The sequence below is a fragment of the Astatotilapia calliptera genome, chromosome 6, assembly GCF_900246225.1.
Source record: "Astatotilapia calliptera chromosome 6, fAstCal1.2, whole genome shotgun sequence".
In the NCBI taxonomy this organism is placed as follows: domain Eukaryota; kingdom Metazoa; phylum Chordata; class Actinopteri; order Cichliformes; family Cichlidae; genus Astatotilapia; species Astatotilapia calliptera.
In genome coordinates, this window is record NC_039307.1 from 35,893,367 (window position 1) to 35,907,914 (window position 14,548).

General features: G+C 42.0%; 1 protein-coding gene across 4 annotated transcripts in view; it reads right to left on the reverse strand.

Annotated features, from left to right (window-relative positions):
• LOC113024689 (CREB3 regulatory factor-like) overlaps positions 1 to 14,548 on the reverse strand; it is a 37,820-nt gene extending 23,272 nt beyond the window's left edge. Inside the window, exons 1-6 of one of the 4 annotated variants that reach the window (XM_026171958.1) lie at positions 14,396 to 14,548; positions 13,676 to 13,893; positions 5,218 to 5,295; positions 5,025 to 5,116; positions 4,800 to 4,916; positions 2,482 to 3,265 (exon numbers count right to left, since the gene is read on the reverse strand). In XM_026171958.1, the coding sequence (XP_026027743.1) occupies positions 2,482 to 3,265; positions 4,800 to 4,916; positions 5,025 to 5,033 (910 nt within the window). In that variant the 5' untranslated portion in view covers positions 5,034 to 5,116; positions 5,218 to 5,295; positions 13,676 to 13,893; positions 14,396 to 14,548. Of the gene's footprint in view, positions 1 to 2,481; positions 3,266 to 4,799; positions 4,917 to 5,024; positions 5,117 to 5,217; positions 5,296 to 8,848; positions 10,992 to 12,824; positions 13,268 to 13,675; positions 13,894 to 14,395 lie in introns of those variants that run through there. The other 3 variants (XM_026171959.1, XM_026171960.1, XM_026171961.1) reach the window with 3 other exon arrangements.

Here is a 14,548-nt window from a genome sequence, read left to right on the forward strand (position 1 = left end):
ACCAGTGTACTCTTCATATTAACACAGCATGGAAGAAGCTAACACCAACCAGCAGCAGTTCAGGTGCTTTTAATGTCAGGCTTGTTAGTTTGTGGTTTAAGTGCAAATTTCATTTCATAACTTTTCTTAACTTAATTGGATAATCCAAATTGTCACTAGGTGTGAATGTGCGAATGAATGTGAGTGCGAATGGTTGTCTGTCCCTGTGTGTTGGTCCTGCGACAGACTGGCGACCTGTCCAGGGTGTACCCCGCCTCTCGCCCTATGACAGCTGGGATAGGCTCCAGCGCCCCCCTCGACCCTGAAAAGGATAAGCGGAAGCGAATGGATGGATGGATGGAACTTTTCTTAACTTATTTAAAGCTGAGTGAAAAGCTGATGACTTTCCCTGCTGGCTTCACTCTATCTCTCTCTTATTTTGGGTTCAACTCTTGCAGGTAAACTTTCATTGCATTTACAAAAATTAAACAGATTGTGCTCAAACTGAATATTTTGTTCACATCACCTATCTATTGTGTGTTTGTGTCTGTGAGAGAGTGTGTGAGAGAGAGGGTGTGCATGTGCACTGAAGAAGAGAAAGTGCAGAAAAGACAGTAAAGTCACACTGAGCTAAGATTAGATTTTTTTACTACCCATTTTACTATCTTACTGTACACACATCTACTTTATCTAGCTGTATGCATTTATGTGGCACACTTTCTATACACAGGTAGGAAATCTATGTTAAAAAAAAGGAAGTTGTAAATGAGTGAGGGTGAAAGTAAACAGATGACAGGCTTGCTAGCCGGCTCTGTTCTGCATTACTTTGATGTTTAAAAAAACAGAGCAGTTGTATGTCAGCTTTGTCAGAATAAAGTGGAATATATCCAAGCAACCAAAGCTACATATAACCATATTTTGTATCATGATGTGGACAGTAGCATGGAAGAAAGTCAGGCTACTGCTGATAACACTGCTAAAATTAGCCAAACTAATCTGACGTAGTGTGTGTTTGCAACACCACACAGAGCGCAAACACATATTTCAAAGTGCCACACATTTCAACAACATTTGATTAAGGAGGAATGTGATTACAAATTTCATACAGCTCCTATAATAACAACAAAATATTTGTTAGGCCAATATTTAATTCCATCCTCTTAAAGCGAGCTCAGTGTAAACGTTGTTGTCAGAATGAACAACTAGCAAATAATTTGCTTTAATAATTAATTAAATTAATAATAATTAATAATTACAATTATTAATAATTAATAATATGCTTGAACATCCCCAGAAACATTACAGTGTCCTCACAAACTAATTCAAATCAGTTTCAAAATATTATCTGTCTGTAATGTAACACTTCAACATTCTGTCCCAAACAAATAGCTTTCATATAGTAATAATTAATAAGACAAAAACTGACACTGAAACTAATGAAAGCTAAACCAAACACAACAACAATAACAGTAAACTCATGCCAGAGTTTAACTGAAACTAGAATTGAAAATTAAAAAAAAAAATACTGAAAATATTTAATTAGAAAGCTCACATCTATGATAACTCTGGTACTCAGTACTGGCACCCAAAGGTGCTATGACCAGGAGACTTCAATCCGCCATAGAAAACAAATGTTTCTTTAGCAGTAATTACAAAAAGTCCTGGTCATTGAAACACGTTGTAGGAATGCTTTTTAGCACACAAACTGTGCATCCTGAAGACAACAGCAACAAATCCATTACTATGAAACAATGTCAAATTTCACAGAACCCGTGTGACAGCTTCAAAGTTCTTCTTTTGTCATTTAGAGTCTGAAAAGCAAAGACTATTTCTACTATTTGTATTACATAAAACACAGAACCAAAAAATCTGTAATAGTTTGGCATCTTTACAGTTAAGCAATTACCAAAATAGTTGTAGAATTAACTGATCAAGTCTGCTTTTGAGTCGTACTATGTACCTTTGATATTTGTGAATGAGAGATAAGTGGGCTGTAAAGAAATAATGAGGCAAGAAAAATGGTTTTTAATGAGCCACCAGCTGAATGCTGCAGTCTGTAGCTGGCATGTTTATGTTGCTTTTGAAGCTGCTTAGAAATCCCGTTCTTCTGTAATGGTTGTTTAACAATCTGTACCAACTTTCATACCCTATTTAACGTGCTCAGCTAAACCCCCACCCCATCCCAGAAACAAAGCAGCGCGCCTGTTACAGATGGTATTTCAATACCCAAAGACACTTCAGCCCTCAAAGCCATTTTATAACAGTAACACTGTAGTCACTGAAGCAGTGTGATGTCTGGGAATTACACCCGCAAAATTTGGTATCACATGTGCCTGTGCTCAGCCAACCAAGTCAGACGAGACGGTTTGAGGTCTCGTCTGGACTGGAGGCAGAACAAAATGGATTGTGTGTGGGCAGACAGGCTGCTGGCCGCGCTGTGATGAGCCGAGATGTCCTCGCCATCACACACACACACGCACACACACTGAAGCCAGAACTCACCACATTCAGTTTCCGAGGAGCTCGAAATTTCAGCTTCCACCACTGTCTCCTCCATTCCTTCCTCTCCCTCTTCCTCCTCTTCTTCCTCGTCTTCGTCCTGCTCCTCATCCTCATCCTCCAACTTCAGTTTGGTCTCGGCCTGGCTGTCCTCCCTATCCTGCTCTTCCTGCTGATTCTCCACCACCTGCACCTCCTCTGTCTGGGAGTTGTGAGCAGGTCCTGCCCCCAGCTCCCCTCCCTGGCTCAGGGAGTAGTTGTGCTCCTCACTGCAGTGCTCCAGAGCCAGTCCTACTGCAGCTGCTACTGCTTCCTCTTCCTCTTGGGCCACCTGATACACCTCCACCGTCCGCTCCCTTGACACCCCCTCATCCTGTCCACCTTCAGTCACTCTTCCTGAAACGCACAGCTCTGTTGTCCGGGCAACAGAGATACACCCTTCCTCCTCCTCTTCCTCCTTCCCTGAAGCAGTTTTCTGGACTTCCGGGGTGCCAGGAGGGACTGCGTGTCTGTTCCTCCTCCTCTCCTCCTCCTCCTCCTCTTCCTCCTGCTCTTCCCGACTCCTCCCCCAGCAGCCCATCAGCACAGCCTCCTCGGAGCAGGGCAGCAGCTCCCCTCCGACCCCGAGGCCCAGTTTGGTGTAACGAGCCATCTCATCCAGCGCGGACACATCCCAGCGCTCTGGGTGCAGGTCTTCACCAAAGCCTCCGTCGTCCACCAGGTCGCTTAGCAACTCAAAGGGCCGTTTCCTTGGCAATGCTGGGGAGCCCAGCATAAGGAGCACACTCTAAAAGGGGGACAGAGATAAATGACACTTAAACATATGATTTGTGACAAAAAAATAAACAAACTTTTAAATCATTCAGTATTTTAAAGATTATTTTGGTGTAAAATGACAGCATTTACTAGCATTTTAAATTGTGAATCTACTTCTGCTACTAAAACAGGTCAGACTGAGTTGTGTGGGGGGAAAAAAAACCTTAATCAAAATTACACACCCTCCCCCAGTGCCGTAATCCTGTCAGGATTATTTCACACCTGGCCCACATACACTGACTGTTGATAACTGAGATGCCACGTGAAGAATTTGGTCTTGTTTTCATGTGAGGCATGATGTTTAAACATTGCTGAATAAATAAATAAACTGTATTTGCGATGTATATATATATATATATATACAAAAAGATTGAGAGTGGTAGAGGATTAATGGCTTTTCAAGCAGAAACCAAAAACAGAATACAAACAACAGTCTCGTGTCCCAATTACATTTCCCACTCTGCCATAGCCTGACCACCTGACCTTCTGCCACTGCGGTTACTGCTGCTGAGCTCTCATTATATTCCTAATAGAGGCATGATAGGACATTAAAGAGAAGAGACATGCAGCAGCTTAATGCATCAATGCACACACAGACAGAGGAGGAGGATTATGTGACAGCACTGAAGCGGAAGGATGACTTCATCGCTGTATGTAACCTAATAATATAGGCTTTATCATAAAAGCACAGTTTACCTGGGCATCTGTTTAATGATAAGTCTTTCCAGACTTCTTCCCATGCTCTTATAAAAGCACGTGTTTAAATACAGCTGAGAAATAGCTCTAATGTGCGGTGTAGTGAAAACTGTAATGGTTAAAGATCAAGTGGATTGGAAATGGTTCACGATCCAATCATCATCAAGCCTGTGGCCCGTGTTTATTTTCCTGAAGAAAATAAACACAAAACTATAGTACAGATTGAACAATAAATGTAGAGATGCAAGCAAAAAAAAAATCTACATTACAAATAAAAAACAGGTCATATTTTGTTGTCCTTAAAGACAAACACATTTTTTCCCAGAGATTAAGAATTGATTATTGGCAGGTTGGCAAATTTATAACTGAGCATTATAATCAGCTGCTGCTCCTGCAAGTCTTTCACTTTATAGACAAATAGGCTGGTGATCACAGTGCTTATTCTGTTCTGCAGCCTCAGTGAGCTGAGCATCGCTACACATGAACCAGGTTTCCTCCTCCTGTAGTATCACCAGGTGCAGATGCTGGATCTGGATCTGACATCAGGGTGAAATCCTCTCTGGGGAAGCAGCTGAACTGTGACTGTACTGACAGCCAGCAAGCTAGCCAATAAGATATACTTTCAAAGTAAGAGCACGGTATTGTCCACTAATAGATCAATCACTAATGACATCATTTAAATTGCTACAATGACTCACCAACTCAAATTAGGCAGCTATTAATATATCTGTGTGTACTATACAGTGTCTACCCGAGGTCACACTATAAGCTGCGTGAGCTTTGGCTCTGTCCATGTTGTGCTGTCTTACCTGGTCGTACTCTGTCCTGCCTCCCTGTGGCGACATGGCCAGAGGGTAGGGGCTCATCAGACCCCTGTGCCCCCCATAGGCCTCGCCAAATGCAGGCTCCATCCCATTCATACCCGGCTGGAAAGGAGGTAAAACACACAGACACAGAGTAAATCCAACACCGAAGCAAGGAGTAGGATAATTCAGAGGTGATGGGTGAGAGCCACTGTAGCTTTCCTACTTTACCTGAGGCATGCCCAAGGCAGGAGGTTGTCAGGTCGCAGTCCCAACGTGAGTGTGAGTGAGTTTAGCAGCGAAAAACTCAACTGAGTTCCGGTCTGTCACCAGCAGAGACAAAAGAGGGAAAGAAGAGTTCATCACAAAGATAGAAGTGAAGGTAGATAAAAGGAGACAAAGAGAAATGGAAGAAAGTACTTACCTAAGATTGAGAGGTGAGTAGGCCAAGTGGGTGAGCTCTTTTCACATGTCGCAGCTCTGCAGCTCTCGATTTCTCAGCCTGAAGGAGAAAACAATAAAAAAGGGAGCAAATCAATGTGACAATGAAATCTTGGGATGCAATACATAATATGAACACAAAAATGTTACAGTGTTACATAAGCCTTATATTGTTTTGTTGGCTTCGTGCAGTACAAGTTGTCTGTTTGCTGCTACTGATTTCAGTTTGTTTGATCGGCACAAAAGGAGGAGACGACAGCGGTACAGATGATACAATGCAGGTTTTAAATGTGTCTTTTTAATAACAGATCCACAGTGCTGCTCTTAGATGAATGGGCTTCTTTGACAGAAAACATTTCACAAGGGCAATCTGTGAAATTCACTTTCGTTTGTTTATTGTGGTGGGTTTTTTTTATATATTTTGTATTTGTAAAGCAAAACATTAATGAGTTCAGAGCTCTTTATTTGTCTGTTCTACAGCGGCAGCTATTGTTACTTACATTAGTTGGTTAGCTTTCTATTAATACATCCATTCATTCAACATGAAAAAAAAACATGCTGGTGCTGCAAAAATGTAGGACATATCACTTCCTGAGAAACCTCTGCTAACAACGAGTGTTTAAAACAGCAAATGCAAAAGCTTTCATGCACCAGATAAAGGTTGAATTCTGTTGTGTGACAAAGCATTCATGTGATTCACTGGCATTTGTTATTTATACTGTTATGTGCATTAAAGGAGAACTTTGATGTTCATTTGTTAAACATTACATGACCAGTGTGGGATGAGGATCAATGAGCTGGAAAGGAGAAGAGTTTGGATAGATCATCTAAAGATTAGCACTAGTTAAGTTTGAACTGTCAATAAAACACAGCTTCCATGCTTTGTATGCTATGGAATCAAAAGGCTAAAGTATGCAGGGCAGGAGGAAGTCAATATCCTCAAGGCTAAATATTAGCTCTTGTCCAGCTAAGTGAAAAATGTGCAAAGCAAGCTAGTTAAGCTTAGCTGACAAGTTGAATTGAGCTGTGTTAGCTTGTATCATGACTGCCAAGGTCATAAGCAAACAAAAAAAAAAAGAAAGAAGTCAGTCCATCTCTGTCTGCTCTCTTCACTGCCCAACTGATTCACTCCTTCTTTTATTAATATAAATCTTTAAAAACAAGTTTTTGTTTTATTTTTACATTTTAAAAACATCACAAGTAACCTTACTTAAAACCCTAAATAATGTTTCAGCATTATATTATTGAAGTGGTCACATACTTTGACAAACTGCCATTTTTTCAAGTCAGATCAGGTGAAAAGTACAAAGTTGATATGCATCCAGTTCTTCCAGTTTCAGTACCTTACAGATACCGTGGCCAGCTATCTGCACACACTGCATGTAGACTGGCTATCACAAAAGAAAGTCGACATGAAACAATAATAAATGCATTGATGACAAAACGCTCTGCAACTTTGAGTGCAATAAAAGCTTCCCAAGAGGAAGAGACACAGAGCCTGACAGGGATAGCATCATAATCAGAACTTTCAGTCATGCCAACTAACTTGAGAACAACCGCTCCAAACATACAGTACTGTGCAAAAGTCTTGAGCCACCCTTTATTTTTTTACATTTAGCTAGAAAAAAGGGAAATTAGCAGTGCAAACACATGGAAATGCAGTAGATAAGGCAAAAACTGGAGTTTGTACAATTCTAACTAGCTTAAAGTTAATACTTGGTATGACCATGTTTATTTTTCAACACAGCCTGAAATCTTAGGCAAGGTTTCTTGTCATTCCTTTAAGTAGTCTTCAGAATTTCTCGGAGCAGAATAGTTTCCCAGCTTCCAGTAGGCAGGCTTTGCTTCCTGCCTATTGTTACGTCTCTGTCACCATGATCCCACATTCTTTCAATAACGCCTGGCTCTGAGGAGGCCAATCCAAAACTGTTGTATTCCAATGTGTTTTTTTCTATCCAGGTATTTTTTCACTGAATGGGCAGCCTATTTTCCATTGCCAATAAGATACTTTCCAGATTTCAAGGTGGCTCAAAATCTGTTTGTGTTTTCTTGTATTTATAATTCCACCAATTATGACAAGATCCCCAACACCACTGGTTGATATGCAAGTCCCAAAACACGACAGAGCCTCCAATGTGTTTTACAGGTGGCTGCAGAGACTTACTGTTGTACCTCTCTCCTAACCACTTCTGTACATATTGATAGCGATCTGAACCAAAAATTTAAAGTTTGAAATTCACTTTATAAGACCTGTTGCCACTGATTTTCAGTCGAGTTCTTGGGTAATTTGGCATGCTTCAGTGTTTTCTCTCTGTCAAGACAACCTCCCTTCCACTGAGACTTCTGATGAGGTTTTGGTAAACATCGATGGTTTATCAGAAAGACCAGATGCATCTCTCCTGTGTCAGGTCTTTGCTGGATTTTCTCGTATTTCTTAAGGACATGACTTTCAGTTTATCTGCTGCAGATAGTTTTTACACCCGCCAGATCTTTTGTCTGGCACCAAATTGTCTGTTATGTGTAAACAGAACATTGGTTTATCCGTTGAGTCAGATGCCTTTTTATGTTTGAATGATTCACACAGGTACAAGAACTGAAAATTAGTATAAGAAAAAACAAACAAACCTGTAGCTCAAGACCTCTTTAAAAAATAAAGTGTGGCTTCTTGCAAGAAAAATATAAAGAAATGAGGGGTGAGTCAAGACTTTTAGACAGTAATGCACAAGCAAAATTATTACCGATGCTAATGCGAAATACTACAAAGTTCTAACCCTCTGCTGATAATTTCATTCACACTATGTTACATCTCCTGCTAACAACTGGCCCACCGACACTGACGGATGGTGTGTTAAACACAGAATTAAACAACTGACCTCACAGATCTGCACGTTGTCACTGATAAAAGGCGTAGCTTTTTGAGTAAAGACTGGACCGATATCTGAATACAGTATCGCAGGAATTATAAAGTCAAAAGTCAACATTGACCTATTTGTAGCCCCATGAAGCATGTGTCGTGTACTTGTCTGTTTGAAGGGGCTTAGAATAGAAAGGGAAGAGAGGCAAGAGGTGCAGGACAGGCGGGTGGAAAATTCACAGATTTCAACCAATTCCACATTGAACAGGAAGAAATGGTGCATTTGTCGGTGACCATTTTCAGCCACGAACAGATGCAGAACAGATTGCACGCCAGATTAAAAAAAAGATACAAAAAACCCTCTGCAGTGTGTTAATAATGTTGAAGCTACATGTCACAGTGCAACACTGTGACTCACTGATGTGTTTTAATTGTTTATGAGCAACAGTGGTGCAGACGAACACACACAGTAAATCGCTTTTCATCGGACTATCTTACTGGTCCACTGAAGAACTGCTTCTTTAGCTCCGCCTCATACGGGTAAACTTGAGCATTGACGTTGCTTTCAGCTGCTCCATTCATTAATGTTTGTGTAACCAAAACTCTGATTCTCCCTTAAAGGAGAAGGGAGGAGGCCACACTGCAGGCGCCGAATACACCCGGCTCTTTTCAGATGGCAACATGATGAAATACCGAGCAACATAACACCCACACACACACACACACGCCGCAGGAACAATGCAGACCTACTGTTCAGTACCTGTGGAAAAGTCGAAGAAAGCAGCTCACACAGACCCTGGTTCAGTGTTTGAGAACAATGCCATAATACGTTCTCTGTGGATTGACCTCAGGCACACAAGAATGAGGAAATGAGGATTGGCTGGGCGGTTATGACACTGCCTTGGCACGCCAAATGGAAAACTGGTATTTGGCACATGAGACAAGCCAGCTACCAACATACTGTGTACACAAACACTTATCAGACACAAACAGGCCTCTGAAGCTGATAACCAACGGGTGGAATAAATATAATAATCCAGGCTTCATACAAATGAAGAAAAGATACACATTATTTATCATAAAGTTTACAGCACAAAGAGCGGGACCGTTTGAAACGCGAAGCTCTGGGAGTTTGCACTAAGGGTTAAAGCTATGTAGATTATTATGGAAGCAGTTCACTTGTACCAACAATAAAGTTGTTTGAGTGCCAGCTTTGAATATTTCTGTACTTACCAGAGCAAAAAAAAGCTTTTGAATACGATAAATCAAAATGGCATTTAGTAGGCTACCACGCCACTTTCCCCTCTGTTGCCGGATGCGACATTGGTGCTGATATATCCTGCAAACAGGAGCGAAGCGCACATGCAAATGTGTCCATGGTGTACTATTTACCATTTCTTTTAATCTTGTTTATATGAACACAGCGCTCCTCTAGCTATTTGCTGCCTCTACAGGGGAAATTTGCACAATGAAACAGATACACCAAACAGACTTGTATTTATATTTGTTCATACCATGGCTGATATAGGTGGCTTCATGCAATAACAGCTGAGAAATCCTTTTGTGCACATTGGTTAAATATAGGGCACAGTCCAAAGGGCTCTTTGCTCATAAACACACTCACAGAGTTCACAGCAAGGCAGCGGGGAAACAAAAAAGTCAACAGTAACCAATAACCATAGGCTTTACATTCAGCCAACGATGCATTTGGCGCTTTGTAAACAAGACTCCGCAAGCAAAGTGGATGCCTGCACAACTGTGGCTTATGTAACAACACTGGACGCACACTGACAAAGTAAATATATATGCTAACACTCACAATGCGGTAAGAAAATGGTTCATGTAGTGCAGGTGGTGCATGACGAAATTTACTTTTCCTTGTTATGGAGGCCCCCCACCAGCCATCCCCCGCCACAGAGGACCTTTCGATGCCTTCAGAACTTACAGTAATTGCAGCCATTTCTAACCCCATGTACACTTAGAGCTGACTTTTCTATTAGTCTATTACAAATGCACTGGAGCAATTATCCGGTGAACACTGTGTGGGCACAGAAAAATGCAAAATAAAACTGAACCCATATCCTTGCAACAGCTTGTTATGTAACACAGGGCAGAGTATTCAAAAGAATCTGTGTCACGCCATAATGTACCCTTCCAAAACAAATCTACAGTACATTCAAAAGCTGCAAACAGTTGCACTATTATTGATTCATCTGGCATTTGTTTTCTCAATTGTTGTGTGTGAAAATAATCATAAAAAAGGCACGTAACTTATTTACAATTTCCTACATTCCAAACTGACACATTGTTTCACCCAAGCTACAATAAAGAATGCAGATCCAGTCTATTTACTGTCATTCAAATGACGTGCTGGAAAAAGGACGTACTTCTTGCTTCAAACTAAAAAAGAAAAAGAAAACAACATTAAAATTCAAAATGAGTTCTTGGTTATTTTCAGCTGATGAACTAGGTGACCAATCCATGAATTGTTTCAGCCCCACTGTATTCCAACACGGGCAGTTTTAAAAACGGTTTGCCTGTGGTGGGGTTTTTATTTGGGTAAAGAGCATCGCCATGACACCAGAGTTACAGCTCCCCTGTTTGCAAGAATGAAAGTAAGTGTGGGGGGTGAGCTTCACTATCAGAGGGTTAATGAGGCTCTGGACAGAAATCTGAGGGCTTTCCAATTTACTCTCTCAGAAATCGTCCTTTCAATGCCATTGTCGAACGAAACTGGCTGCTGTGAAAGCGAGACTGCAGCAGAGGGAGCTCAATGAACAGTAGTGTTTTATGTATTTCGTAATGTCCAAACTGAAATAAAATGACACTTATGTCTTAGTTTTTCTCAGAAAGCATGCTAGCATCTCGCAAATGCATGTTAGAGGAGTCTGCCCTGACGATGCATGTTTCCAAAAGATAACTAAAACAAATCAGGAGCATAGCTCAACCACAACTGATACTTTCATATGCCTATAAGAAGCAGCAGCTTATGGTGGTTGAAAGTGAATGCTACCAGGTGGCCACTGCTAATTTCTCTCCTGCAGATGGTTGACCCCCTCTGAGCCTGTTCTTCTGGAGGTCTCTTCCTGTTAAAAGGGAGCTCTTCCTTCCCAATGTCACCAAACGCTGTTCACATCTGGTTGTTGGTCCTTATTCTCTAGCATTATATGGTCTTTAGCTTACAATGTCAAGAGACTTAAGGTGACAGTTGTGGTGAATTGATACTATATAAATAAAAATGCAACTGAAATGAATGGCTTCATGCCTGGAATCAAAACAGCAGATGTTACTGTAAAGTGGCTCTTGGAGCTTTGAGGTCCCAAATACTTACAGAAAGGTGTTTTAAAAGAGAAACCTGGAAAACAGAGAGAGGAAAAAACTAAACTAAGATTACCAAAATAAAAAAAATAAAAAAAAGTCAAAATTTCAGTTTTTTGCCTTCTGCCTTCTGTAGAGCTCCAGTAGTTGTGAACTATCTCACCACATGAAACTCAAAGTCCAGAGAGTGAGAGTTCTTGAGTATTCAGAAGTTCATTAATGAAACACTGCAATGGAACAACTAGACATAACTGCTTAAACTGGCCCCTAACCTAACTGAAAGTATAACAGGAAGGACTACATGTCCATGGTGTGGCAGCTGTCCTCATGACAGTCTGCAAGCAAGGATATAAGTATAGCACCTGCCTAAGGAGTGCCAGCTATTTCTCTTATGATTATTATTATTTTTGAAGTTTCAAACAGTCATGTGATAATTTATGGTATTTTTTTTCCATATACTACCACACTTTCTCCATAAAAACTTGTTTTGCACTTTCAGAATTAACGTAGTATAGTGCTAGCTGGGTATAACGCACAAATGTGGGAGTGGAAGCAAGTCATTCTGACACTGGACCACGAGGCAGAATTAAAGCAGTCTGACCAGACACTGAACCTTTTGCAGCTGGAGGCCTCTTCAGAAATAATCAGGGGAAAAAAACTCCAGGCTGATGGCAAATTGCACGAATGAATGGAGGTTACGCACGAGGGAGAGAGACTGAAAGTGAGAAAAAAGTAAATTCAGAAGGAGCCCAGTGAGAGGCTGTGATAGCAGAGAGTGTGGCCGAAAACAGCGAGGAGGAGGCGGGAGAGCGGGGAGGAGAGACGATCTGGCTGTCAGTCTGTCTGGGAAGCCAATTTGCCAAATTAAAGCTCCAAAAATCTAGGCGGCGGACAAAGGTCGGTCTGCCTGGGAAAAATCTTTCGCATCTCCAGCAATAAAATTAAAACATGTTAATAACTGCAAAGAAAAAAAATACAAGAACAAACACCCAAAACGACCTGGATGCGCCCCCGCCTCTCCGTGTCCTTGGAGCTCCGTTTCCCGTAACGATGGAGAGCAAAAGTGGCCCCCTTCTGCCGCCCCTCGCCTGTCTTCCCCGTCCATCCAGTGCGCGTCCGCAATATTCCCGAATAAATCTTTTAATCACTGACCCGGTCGGTGGAATCGAACTGACGGGGCACAACGGTGCTGTGTCCCCGCACAGCTGGATACAACAACAGCAGCAGCACATAAAGAGCCAGAGCACGAAGGGAAGGTGCCATGGTGGCAGCCAGCAGCGTGTCCCGCATGGCACAGCGAGCTGGAGAGCCGCGCTCCCACATCCAGCCTTTCTCTTTCACACCTCACATTCACATTTTATGCATTTTTAGTTTACTTTTTTAAAACTGCAATATAACGCAGAAATAAATATTCCTACCTAAATCAGCCACCACGCTTCGCGGAGTATCCAGCCGAGACAACAGGGATCCTTTCAGCGCACAGACAATAAAAATGGGGCGCAGCTGGCAGTGCCACCGGATGTCCAATATTAATTGTTAATACGGCCGATTTGAGAGCCTGTGGACGGGCTCCGGCGCTTTAACGGCCCCAGCTGCGGTCAGGTGGCCACTCTCTGTCCACACCGACTCGGACTTTCGTTACATTAAAGTTGAATAAATCTCAGAACAACTTTGGCTTCTGTAGGTCCACCTGCAGGTGCTGCTGCCGATTGATGGTGGCTGTTACAGGCCGAGGCAAGTTATGCCCGTCATTAAATGTAGGCTTTGTCGGCGAGCAACTGTAAAGTTTGAGCCATTACAAAGAATAAACACCGGGAGCAAAAGCTGCCTGGCCGCGCATATAGGAAACATAAACAAAACGGTATAAATGCGTTATGTAGCGTGAAATGGGGTAGTAAAAGTGTAATTTATATATATATATATATATATATATATATATATATATATATATATATATATATATATATATATATATATATATACGCTAACTTGTTACGTATATCGCACGTGGAAAGCATATATTTCCAGATGTTTTTGTGAACGCGGTGCATTTATTATTCCAAATTCAAAAGTATAGTTCTTTATCGTGCAGCTACAGTGTGTAAATCCGTGTGAAAGTAGCCATTTTTATCACAGAAGACCGTTAAAAGCCGTCATATTTTTTTCTATATGTGCTTTAAATATTTTGTCAGTTAATTATCGGTCGTAAAACTTTACGTAAATGCTTATGTATTTGTCCAAAGGCACAAAGCTGCGAGACGGGCTTTACCTTAACGCGTGTCCTCGGATGTCCCCTCCGAGTTAATGCTCCTCCGGACCGGGGTAAAATGTCGGCCTTGGCCTCTCCAGATGATATTACTCCGCACCATCCACGGAGGGGGGAGAAGAGGCTCACGCATGGACAGCAGCAGTGACCGCTCAGCCCAGAAATCCCGTTCAAGCTACAGCCACATGCAGGAAGTTAGTTCACGGCAGTATCGAGCTGGCCTATATGGCGGATAAACGGGACAGAAGATGGTTGTAGGACTGTTAAACACCCCCTTCTCCACCACCACCACCCCGTCCTCCTCCTCCTCCTGTCTCTCCCTCCCCTTCATTGGTGCAGAAACCTAACGTTTTGGAGATGAGAGAGAGGGTGGGAAAACAGAAGCACTCATCTCTCCTCTGAAGCTAATTCCGTCGTTAATAAACTTTTACGAGCTCGTACAGCAGACCCCCCTCTGTGTTTGACTTGGTGCCGTCCGCGGGACTCACAAAATAACACTGGGGGACACTTTTGGAGCCGGCTCCGCGGGTTAGAACCACTTTTACGGGCTCAGAATGAAATATAAACACAAGCAGAGAGATAGAGGGCGTGGATCCGCGCGTGCAGTGTGTGTCCTGTTTGCTGTCACTGAGTAACAGCGCTGTTGTTGCTGTTGGCTACGCTGTGGTTAGCTACTAGGTTCAGGGTTCAGCGAGCCATACAAGTAGTGAAAAAGAGACTGACCTGATCGAAATGGGAAGTGTGTCAGCTGTAAAAAAACAAACAAACAAACAAAAAAAACAGTTGCAGTTCTCATCGGCGGGTTGGGGGGCACTTGAGTTTACGAATAATCCCGAAGAGCGAGTGTCAGAGCTAAAAGATTGGGCTGCACTTCTG